This window comes from Fukomys damarensis, unplaced genomic scaffold (assembly GCF_012274545.1).
Source record: "Fukomys damarensis isolate Sample0158 unplaced genomic scaffold, DMR_v1.0_HiC HiC_scaffold_23, whole genome shotgun sequence".
Taxonomy (NCBI): Eukaryota; Metazoa; Chordata; class Mammalia; order Rodentia; family Bathyergidae; genus Fukomys; species Fukomys damarensis.
The window spans coordinates 42,399,192-42,410,873 of NW_022900935.1; the positions used below are offsets into that span (position 1 = coordinate 42,399,192).

Below are 11,682 nucleotides of genomic sequence, written 5' to 3' on the forward strand. Positions count from 1 at the left end.
TTTTTTGGTACTGGGGATTGAACTCTGGTCCTTGTGCTTGCAAGGCAGGCCACCGAACCACTGAGCTAAATCCCCGGCCCCTGTTTGTAGTTTTTAACAGAGACAATTTAATATAAAATATTGCTTTTTTTTTCATTTTAATGATGCTAGAGCCGGGCATGGTGGTGCCTACCCACAACCCAAGCACTTGGGAGGCTGAGGCAGGAGGATCACCACCAGTTCAAGGCCAGCCTGAACTACATAATGAAAAACTGTCTCACAAAAACAACTGCAAAGTCAAGAAGAGCAAGTGGCTTTGCAGCATGGTCATCTGGCACCAGAGGCCTGAGTTGAACTGAGATCAGTCAGCCTAAGGTTTTCCTGCAATGTTATAAGACAGGTTGGGCTTTTGCTGGGGATTATACTGAGACCAGGTAATGACAGTGGAGAGTGCAAATGCAACGGAGTGATCAGAGCTCAGGACCCTGAAATCTGACTCTCAACACAAGGGGCCCGAGGAGATGATAAGTGGCCAGTCCATGGCTGTGGACCTAGGGAAGAAGACCCTTGCTAAACTGGGAGTGACCCCAGGCATGGAGGCTAGTAGGAGGCTAAGTTTGGGGCCAACCTGAGCAATTTAGTGAGGCCCTACCTCACAAAAAAAGGGGGTAAGGAGTAGGGGATGCAGCTCACAGCCTAGCATTCTCAGGGCTGAGTTCAATCCCCAGTACTGGGGAAAGAGAGACAGCTAAATTGGGACTTTATTTTGTACTGGGGATTGAACCCAGGCTGACAATTTAGTCAGCCTTAAAATTCATTCTTTGAGGGGCCGGGGATTTAGCTCAGTGGTTCGGTGACCTGTCTTGCAAGTGTAAGGACCCGAGTTCAATCCCCGGTACAAAAAAAAAAAAATTCATTCTTTGATTTTGGAAAACAAACTCGGTGTGTCTGACACCTAGCAGGCTGGGAGTTACATTTATCTCTGTCCCTAGGAGCGGTGATCAGATTGTGGAGAGGAAGGCTGTCAGGGAGGTCACAGCCCTGGGGCATGAGTATCCTAAACTGTTTGGGAAGGATGAGGCCAAGGTAGTCTCGAGCCTTGGAAGCCAGGCCAGAAGGGATTTCCCCAACCTCCCCGTTAGTGGGCTCCAGTCCCATCCCAGTAGCTGCTAATTTTTGGCTTAGTTAATCTCCTTATAATAGTCCCCCTCCCTTTCAAAAATACAGCTAACCTGTTTATTTCTCGTTGGGCTCGTCCAGTCTGGCTCCCCCTCCTCCGATCGCCGCAGTGGGACAGGCCGCCCGGCCTCCTTCCTCGGCTCCCGCCAGGCCCGGGAGAAGACAAACTTTGCATTCAGCCAAAATCAATCGCTCGCCGACCGTCCTTAGCGGAGAGAGACGCGGAGGTCGAGGGGCGGGGCTGAGCGGTTAGTGCTGCCTGGCCCTGCGTGCCCTGCGTGCTGCGGCTCTTTGCGTCTGCGTACTGCGTTCACCTCCCTTTCTGATTCCTCGGCCGCCATGGCGCCCGTGGTTAGTATGTCTCCGCGTGAGGCCTTGGCTCCGTCCTCTCCCCGGGTCCAGCGGGGGACTACAGCCCGGAGGCTGCCTGCTTGTCTGGATCTTAGCGCTGGATCTACTTACCTAGGCGAGGGGCGGAAAAGAGGGGGAGACTCGCCAACCTGGGGAGTAGCGCATTCGGAAGTCCGTCGCAAAGATGAGGGAAAATGATTCGCCGAGGGGTGATCTGGCTTCAGAGAGGAGGCCTGAGCTTGAGTCCCCAGCGGGGGACTACAGCCCGGAGGCTGCCTGCTTGTCTGGATCTTAGCGCTGGATCTACTTACCTAGGCGAGGGGCGGAAAAGAGGGGGAGACTCGCCAACCTGGGGAGTAGCGCATTCGGAAGTCCGTCGCAAAGATGAGGGAAAATGATTCGCCGAGGGGTGATCTGGCTTCAGAGAGGAGGCCTGAGCTTGAGTCCCCCGAGGAAATAAGTCTATTAGGATGCAGCCTTACAGACCCCGTCTGGTGGTGTGGCTCAGGCCGCCCCTTGTTTCCATTGGCTAAGCTGTATGGCGACCTCGTGCCACCTTGGTTGGAGGTTGCCCTTCTCCCGAATTACTTGAAAAGAGTTGACTTGGAGGCTATTTAGTTTTTCAGTTGTGATTTCTTGGCTTATATTTCCGGTTCTCTTAAGTCTCGCTGGATGGACTTGTAAATGTGTCTGTGTATTTGTAGGTTTCTAGTTTAAAACTTTGGTACCAGTGCTACCTACCAAGCCTATTGTGGGTGGGTCTGCTTGCTAATCGTGTATTTCTGGGGCTAGCCTTTAAAGTAATCCTTTTGTTACTGGCAAGAGACATTGTAAATGAGTGATTTTTTTTCTTTCCTGGTAGTAGCTGTATAAAAGTTGACCCAGTTTGAGATGTTGTAGGTGTTCTTTCAAACAGGAAGGGAGGTAAGATGTATTCTTTGAAAGGCACTTTTTAGATTGTGCAAAATTTTCTGAGGTGAAAATACAGGTGACTACAGATATGTTATCCTATTAGTCTGGAACCTCTATGACATGCTCCACTGGGTGATTTGAAAATTTTAATTCGTAAATTAAGGTTATCAGAAGGCCAGAAATTGTTGACAGCAGTGTTAAAAGTCGTAAGTTTTAGCCTTAACCTTGTCTAAGCTACAGTAGACCAGCGGCCAGAATACTTAGCAGTCCTGTGTGCTGTTCCTGAGAAGGTAGGGGAGACAGGATTAAGGGAGAAGAGCTAGAGGATGAGGACCCTGGTCTGGAGACACAAGACGAATGATTTCACCCTAAAAATTGTTCTAGTTGTGTTTTCATTTAGATGCTTGTGTTCTCATCCTGGCACCTCAATGTGTTTGGAAACTTTAGGTCAAGTCAAAGGGAAACCCCTGACGTGTAGAGATTGGGGAGGCTGGAGAGATTGAATGGATCAAGGGCTAGAGTGATGTCCTCATTCAGAGGTCATGGTCTTCCCTTGCCCCCAAGGTGCTTAAATTTATGGAGCAGCATCTTCTGATCCTGCTGCTTTTGGGCAGGGCACTGCTTCTGGTGCTCTTGTGAGGGACCCCATCTCCGTGGATGATGTATGAGCTTTTACGTGTCTGAAGTTTCTGGTCCTGCTAACTTTTTTTGACTGTTACAGCTTCATCTCTGTTGTCTGTATACTTTCTTAGAAAAAGCTTGTGGCAAAGGGGGGCAAAAAAAAGAAGCAGGTCCTGAAGTTCACCCTTGACTGCACACATCCTGTAGAAGATGGAATCATGGATGCTGCCAATTTTGTAAGTTTACGTTCCTGTCACCACTCCTGACTGAGAAGTAATGGACCTTTAGAGAGGCTGTTGAGCCAGGCATGGTAGTGCATGCCTATAATCTTAGCACTAGGAAGGTTGACGCAGGGGGATCACTTCGAGGTGGAGACCAGCTTGGGCTGCATAGTGAGTTCAAAACCAGTCTGAACTACATAGGGAGACCCTTTCTTTCTCTAAAAAGAAACTATTAAGAAAATCTGGAGTGGGGCCGGGGATTTAGCTTAGTGGTTCTGCCGCCTGCCTCGCAGGCACAAGGACTTAAGTTCAGTCCCTGGTACCAAAAAGAAAAAAACAAAAAACTGGAGTCCATTTCTGTGTTCAGGCCTGCAGGCTGTTACAGTTTTTTGGTGCTTAATTTTGGAGTGTGTGCAAGTTGTTTCTGAGGCTCACTATTGTGAGATGGGCTTCTAGTAAATAAGGTGGGCTCGGGATGCAGGTGCTAGAGAGCTGTCTTATTTCCCTTCTCTTTCTGTTAGTTTCCAAAGATGATACTTAATTCATTTTTTTCCCAAAGATGATTTGAACATTAGCAAGAAACAGGCAGACTGTGTCTGGTGCAGTGGCGCCCTTGCACTTAAGTTTTCATGCCAGTGATGGGCCCTTCCCCTTCCAACCTCTTCCTGGCCCTCACTGGGACTGAGGGTCGTCAGGCAGCAGCCCCTGAAGCTTCTGCTGTACTCCGCACCCGAGCTTCAGTGGTTGAAATACCCTGCTTGCTGAATTGTCACTGAGCATGGTTTTCTTATACCTCAAGCTGTCCTGACATCTTGCCCCCTATTGGGCCCCATTCCCCCACTATTACTATATTTCACTTCAAGGCTACCGAGCCACATCCCCAGTCCTGAGGATTAGGAGTTTGCACTGAAAGGGACATTTCTCAAACAAGAGCAAGAAAACACAGGAAAGGGTCTCTTTTGGGCCTGGCTAACCGGCTGGCACTAGGAGTTTGAAGAGACTTGGTGTTAGGCTCCTGGGTTGCTGCCTCCTTTGTGTTACACGTGTGTGTGGGCTGGGCAGAGCTATGATTGTGCTGGTTGTTGTTGTATCTCTGTTCTTTCTACTCAGCTTTCTGTGACAGTGCTGAGAACAGTGCTTAAGATTCCTTAGCTTCCTAAAAGTTGCTAGTCTTTTTTTTTTTTTTTTTTTTTTTTTGGAGACACAGTCTTGCTGTGTAGTTCAAGCTGGCTTTGAATTTGTGATGATCCTCCTGCCTCAGTTTCCCAAGTGCTGGGATTACCAGTGTATGCCGCCATGTCTGGCTGTGTGGTCTTCTTGTTGAGACAGGATCTAACTACCTATTCCAGGCTGACCTTGAAATCTGTGTAGCAGTCATGCTACCTGAGTGCTGAGTAGCTTCCTGAGTGCTGAGGTTACTTGCCTGCACCACCACACCTGGGTCTGGTTGGGTGTTCTGTACAAAAGTTTGGCCTTGGGTTTCTTGTCTACACTTTGGTGATCCTGGGGATTGAACCCGGGGCCTCGTGCATGCCAAGCAAATATTCCAATACTGAGTTACACCCAGTAGTTTTTTGTTTTTGTTTGGTACTGGGGATCAAACTTGGACCTTGCACTTGCGAGGTAGGCAGTGGAACCACTGAGCTAAATCCGTGGCCTGTTTTTTTGTTGTTGTTTTTGTTTTCCCTCTGAGAAGTTTTTGTTATGTTGCCCAGACTGCCCTCAAACTGAAATACTCCTGCCTCAGCCTTCCAGATAGCTTGGATTACAGGTGTGTGCTGTTGTTCTGGCTTCCTGTCTGCTCTTTACCTTTGACTCAGAAGCATGTTGCCCATCGAGCCTTCCTTGGGGAGCCATGTCTCACCTGTGTCATGTGGGATGCCTTCACAATGTGTGTGTACACAGGGTGAACAGTGTCATTCCTGCCTGCTGATCCTGGATTTGAGACTGAATGGCTGATTTGTGGTCACTAAAAACAACATTTTAAAACTCAGCTGCATTGCTACAAACTGCCCTGCCATTGGACTGGGAACCTGCCGCTTTGCTAATCGGTCAATTTGGCGATTTCCACAGGAGCAGTTTCTCCAGGAGAGAATCAAGGTGAATGGCAAAGCCGGGAATCTCGGTGGAGGGGTGGTCACCATCGAAAGGAGCAAGAGCAAGATCACTGTGACTTCTGAGGTGCCCTTTTCCAAAAGGTACACAGGGGCTGTCCCCACTTGGCCTGCCGCCGTGGAAGGGTCTGCTTTGTGGTCACATCTGTTCCTTACTGGAAACTGTCTGATGTGAGGTGTGGTGAATGAATGTCAGCATATGTGGTTCAACTTTGAACTCAGGCCTTTGCACACACCACCCCCCTCTTTTGTTAATTTTAATTTTTAGTGTTTTGAGACAGGGTCTCACTGTGTAACCCAGGCTGTTTTCTGAAATACTGCCCCAGGCAGGGAAGAGATCTGTACTTTGATCTTGAGACCTTTGAGACAGGGTCTTGCTGTGTAGTTCAGACTGGCCTCAGATTTATAGCAGTCCTCCTGCCTCAGCCTCCTGAAAGCTGACATTACAGGCTTGTACCACAGTGCCCAGACTTTTTTGGTTTTTTAAAGAGACAGTCTCCACTGTGTAGGCTGGCCTTGAATTTGTGCTTCAGCCTCCTGAGTACTGGGATTAACAGGCTTATACCACGTTGCCTGGCTTATTTTGTATTTTGGGACAGGTTCTTGCTGACTTCCCCAGATGAGACTTGAACTTGGGATCCTCTTGCTTCAGCCTTTCGGAATGCTGGGATCACAGGCATGCACCACCGTGCTTGGCAGAGCTCTTAGTGTTGGTTCCGCTTCCCTTCTCCATAAGGGTTATTAGAGCCCTGGACGAGGAAGCATCAGTCTCAGTTCAGAACGAAGCCTCTCCACTTCATTCCTGAGCCCCATCTTTCTTCTCCAGAGAGAGGTGTTAATTCTTCTGTCCCTTCTTCCATTAGGGTGAGTTTGAAAGGCTTTACATGTGTAGCCTGTTATCCTAGCATGCTGGGAGGCTGAGACAGGAGGATGACACTTTTGATCCTGGCCTGGGCCACTTAGTGATTTTTCAAGACCCTAAAGTAAAATGCAGAAAGGGCTGGGCCGTAACCTAGTCGAAGGGCCTGGGTCCCGTCCTGGTACAGTGCTGCGGAGGTAGGTGGCTGGTTTTCCAGTCACTTCACAGGCTGGGTGTGTGTATAGCCATCTCCTAGCCCAACGCCTGGCGACCAGGAGCTTCCTTGTACCAAGTCAGATGGCGTCTAGGTGGTGGTGGGTCCCGGGTGCCGGCTGCGGCTGGTGGTGTGGTGAGGCCTCGGGGAGCTGTGAGTCGGGAGGTTTGACAGCAGCACACTCGCAGCTGAATTGGCCAGGTGCACAGGACATCCACCCAGCCTCGGCCAGGGCGCCATGTGGGGGATTCATACGTCTTCCTTTATCCCCTTTGCTGGCTGCTGTGGGGACAAGCCTGACAGCACCCTTCAGTTTTCACAGATTTTCTGTTCTTTGTCTTCTCCCACAGAGTTTTCCCCTTTTCTGACACTGCTGGGGATTGAACCTGGGTCCTTGGTACTGAGCAGCCCCCGCCCCCCTTATTTCAAGACAGGTTTTTGCCAAGTTGTCCATGCTGGGCTCAAACTTAGGATCCTACTGCCTCAGCCTTCAAGAATGCTGGAATTGTGGGAGTGCACCACCGCCCAGTTTTGGCTCCTTACTTTTTTTGATACTAGTTTTATTTTACTGAGACACGTAGGAGTATTTCCTAATCTACAACTCTACCTCGTCTTGGAACCTCTGATTTTTCTAACATTCTGAGAACTCAACTGTCTGAGATTGTGGGTGAAGCCCCCCAACACAGTGTGACAGAATCCCCACGTGACTGATGGCAGAGGAGCAGGTCTTATGGAGCAGACCCCTCAGCCATGTGTCGGTTTTAACATCTGGGTCCTTGCCTCCTTCCAGGATGGTGTTTCTATGTGCAGCTCGCACAGCCATCCCAGCAGCTGAGGAGACCTCGGGCCCGTATTGTAGTGGGACAGACTTGAGGCCTGGCCAAGCCCAGCTACCTATCAGTGTTTGTGTGGCACTGCAGCCGCTCTTCCCTCCCATTACGGCGGCCCAGGGGTGCAGAAGAGGTGCAAGGAAGCTCAGTGCTGGCTCCTGGGGGCCCGCTGGAGTGGGATGCTGGGCATAGAGCCAGCTACCGCCTTTACAGCAGCAGCACCCACCCAAGCCGAGGTGGCACTTAGGTATAGATTAGGAAGATCTGGACACACACCAAGTCCTGAGTTTGCCCCAGCACCTCAACCAACAATCAAAAGTTCCCCTTTAAAATCTAATAAAATTACATGCACTTCTGTCCATACTACTCAGTAGGCTGAGGCAGGAGAATTGTTTGAGGCCAGGAGTTTTAGGAGCAGCCCAGGCCATACAATCAGACATAGCCCCCAAAAAACCCCAAACCAGAGCCCTGCTGGTGAGGGCACCGGCTGGTGGTGCTGTCCTCACGTGTTGGGTGGCACCTGACACATCGCAGGTGTGAGAACCCATTGCCAGCCTGCACCACCTTGGCAGCCAGTCAGGGAAGTGCTGGCATGGGCGGGGGCCTTGTGGACTCGGGGTGTCCTCAGAGGGTGAGGCTGGTGCAGTGTTGTGTTGTCTGTTTGCCACTGCGACCACGGAGACAGGCCTGTGCAGCGGGCAACTGACCATGAGGCCTGCTTTTCTGCCCTCACTTTCATGGCTGACTTAGGTGCTGGAGGAGGGGCCAAAGTTTGTTCTCAAGAGTGCTGGCTGGGTTTGTTTGCTTGTCTTTGTTTTGGGAGTGTGGGGAAGCATCTTGAATTGTCAGTCTCTCAGAGTTGAAAGGGTGAGGCGCGACATGGTGGTGTGTGCCTGTGATCCCAGCACGTAGGAGGCTTGAGTCAGGAGGATGGCCTAGAGTGGTAACGGGGACCTTTTAGAGCTCTCGGTGTCCAGACTGCCCACTTGGCCTGCATATCATCGGTTCACCACCACTGACCGGCCTAGAACTTGAAGCCAGACCGGGCTACACAGCACAGTCCCTGTCTGAAAAAAGTAGTAAGAAAGTTGAAATGTTGAGAATGTAAGATCATCTGTGAGTGTCCTTTTTCTGCAGGTATTTGAAATATCTCACCAAAAAATATTTGAAGAAGAATAATCTCCGTGATTGGTTGCGCGTAGTTGCTAACAGCAAAGAGAGTTACGAATTACGTTACTTCCAGATTAACCAGGATGAAGAGGAGGAGGAAGATGAGGATTAAAACTCCTTTGTCTGGAATATTTTTTATGAGTTCTTGAATAAAACTTGGGAACCAAAACGGTGGTTTATCCTTGTATCTCTACAGTATGGATTGAAGGGGAAACTGGCAGTCATGGCCATGGGCTTCATTGGGCTGCCGCTCACTTATAATTAGACTTTTTTTTCTTCTTGAAAATTCCAGTTTCCAGGGTAGCAATACCAGAAAGTCAGGAGGAGGCTGCCTGAGGGAACTGAGAACCAGCCGTCCACCCTGAGCCAGTAGAGAAGGGTGTGGAGACGGACGCCAGACTTGTCCTTTGATTTAAAAAAACGTAACAGTCGCTTTCACTTGAATGTGATACTTTTCTCCAAGGAAGATTCAGGAGTATAATGTGGTTCCTCAGTCACTGGAAGCAAAATAGGTTATTTCTTTCCAGGAAAATGGCAGTGTCAATAAAATGCAGGTTTCTGGGACATTTGTCTACTTTTTAATTCCAAGTTATTCTTGATGCTCACAGTTACATATTGCTAATCCTTTTTCTTCCTATAGATATAAGATGTGGTCCTTTAGCCTTCTTGCATATTCTACCCTTCATAAAAGGGTTTGGAGAACAATTATGAAAGTTCTAGGCTTTAAATGAAGTAAATGTGTTCAGAAATGGATTTGTAAACCGTTGCTTCTTCAAGTCTTTGCCATTCTGGTGTCCAGCAGAGGGCGCTGGAGACAGTGGCGGAGCTTCCAGATGTACCCTCTGTCTGGTGTGAGCCTTGAGGCTCCAGACCAGGCCTCCCTGGCATGACAGGAGGAGTGGGATTAGTTATCCGGGAAATCTCCATGCCACTTAAATTCCCAGATACACTTCCTGTCACATGACCTACAGATGGGCTGGTTGTAGCTCAACAGCAGAGTGATTGCTTAACTTGAGGCCCTGGGTTGGAACCCCAGATGAAAGGTCCAGACCCAGACTGATGGTCTGGGAGGCACCGGGGTGAGAACCAGCCCCACCATGGGGTTTTGTGCCCAGTAAAGGTATTGATGACTGAAGAGTCCCCATGCCGTAGGGGCCCTTCTGAAATCCAAGCAGTTCTGCTGTGTAAAAATAAACGTTTTTAAAGAGCTTGCCTACAGCTGATTCCCCTGTAAATGAAATGTTTTTAAGTTCTATCCTGGTTCCGATTTGTCATAGGGCCCTTCTGGGATTGAATCTGGCCTATCGGGCTCTGCAATTTCACCTTGTGGCAAAGGCTCTAGCATTTTGTATTTCTATGCAAATCTGAAGCAGAATTATTGGCAAATTTCCTCACTGAAGGCAGGCAGGGGTCCTTTCAAACCTGAGGGAGGTCTGGGTTGTTGTGTTGCGCCCTCACCAAGATACTAACTATGTAAGTCTGTGGTTTGGATTTGCAAATTTTACTTGTTGCATTGATATTTCTATGTGGTAATTTTTAGTTTGGTTGTAAAAAGGATCTGGGCTGCATTTAGCATTTAAGAAAATAATGATCCCAGATTTTGAGACTTGTAATAAAATTGAAACTTACTGTTTTTTCTATGCCTTTTTGAACTCTTGTAATTGGGTTTTGATCACATTTTATATTAAAGTGGCTCACACATGGCTATTGTTGTGAAAGCCTTGTTTTTTAAAGGACTGGCGTGTTAATGTCACCTCCGTCCTCACTGTGGATGGCTGTGCTGACAGCTACCTTGCTCTTGGTTAGGCAGAGCGGGAAATAGTCCTCTACCGCTGTGTCCTTCCTTCTGCAGTGTGGCCTCAGATCTGGAGCTGGCACTGACTGAGTCCCAGAACAGCTGTGCACACAGGTCCTTGTTCTGGTGGGGGACACCCGGGGGGAGTTTGAACTGCTCCTTAGCAGGTGGTCCGTCCTTGTGCCTCACCTGCCCCATCAAATGGCAGGGGACAGAAACATCACAGCGTTTTTTCCTGTTGTTTTTGAGAGAACATCTTGCTATGAAGTCCAGACTGGCGTCAAACTTGCCAGCGATCCTCCTGCCTCAGCCTCCTGGGGGTCTGAGATTACAGGCACATGCCACCACACCTGGCTTCTGAGTTGTGGAGTTTGAAGCTATGATTGAAGGTCACAGAAGTCGGAACAGCTTCAGAGGCTTGTTCTCACCAGCTCCGCTTGCCACACGTGGTGCAGCCAGGAAATGAAAGTCTCCAAACGCCAGGGTCCAGACATTTCTGAAGGTACACGTTTTCCTTCCAGAGACCTGCAGTCCCCCCGCTTCTGTGACTTTCCTGGTACTGCAGGTCTGGGCCCTTTGTATTGAGCTATCTCTCCAGTCCTTTGTTTCTTTGAATTTTGAGATAGGGTCTCACTAAATTGCCCAGCTGGGCTCAAATTTGCAATCCTCCTGTCTCAGCCTCTCAAGTGCTGGGATTACAGGTACATGCTACCATTTGCAGCTGCACCTGCTCTCCTGGGTTCAGGTCTCAGCTGGTGTGAGTGGGGGGAGAGGGGCAGAAACCCTGGAAGCGGGCTGTGCCAGGTGAGTGCTGGGCATCTGTCAGCCCCGCAGGAGGAAGGAGGAGGATGACAGCTGCTTTCAGTGATGCCCTAATCGTGCTGATTTCCTGGAACAAAACACAAGACTGGTGCGGCCATTTTCTGGTCTTGGGTGGGTTTGGGGATCCACAGCAATTTTCTCCAGGCTCCTTCGGCCACACACTGGCCATATGGTCTAGTACTCTGCCAACCGCTGCGGGCTTCGCTGGCTGCTTCCTGCTGGGACCCAAGGCTCCCTTGCTGAGCTGCCAGGCTGGTGACCCCAGGCTGTCAACATGGGAAAGGCTTCCAATGGGAGCTGGGTCTTTGGCACTGCCGAGGTTCACTGAGACTTCCACCCAGAGGACACTGCTGCCACATGGGCTGCCAACGTGCACTGCCCCCCGAAGCCTGGGTCCCCTCATGGCCATGCTGTCTGCACTCGGCTTCCTATGAAGGAACCGCCCCAGCCAGGACCTGGAGAGTGTGAGATTGGAGACCAATAAAGTGATCGGCTGCTGCTGCAACTCAGTTCTTGATAAAGCCTTATCCCTGACTTTATATACCTAATTTTAACACGGATTGAGCCCAGAGCCTTCACACAAGTACACACGAATTTATTTTGTATTTTGAGAGG

General features: G+C 49.5%; 1 protein-coding gene across 1 annotated transcript; it reads left to right on the forward strand.

Annotated features, from left to right (window-relative positions):
- Positions 1 to 1,412: 1,412 nt before the first annotated feature.
- Rpl22 (ribosomal protein L22) lies at positions 1,413 to 9,242 on the forward strand. Its single transcript, XM_010627851.3, has 4 exons — positions 1,413 to 1,509; positions 3,174 to 3,278; positions 5,337 to 5,461; positions 8,418 to 9,242. The coding sequence occupies exons 1-4, from the start codon at positions 1,498 to 1,500 to the stop codon at positions 8,560 to 8,562; spliced, it is 387 nt and encodes a 128-aa protein (XP_010626153.1). The 5' UTR covers positions 1,413 to 1,497; the 3' UTR covers positions 8,563 to 9,242.
- The last annotated feature ends 2,440 nt before the right edge of the window (positions 9,243 to 11,682 follow it).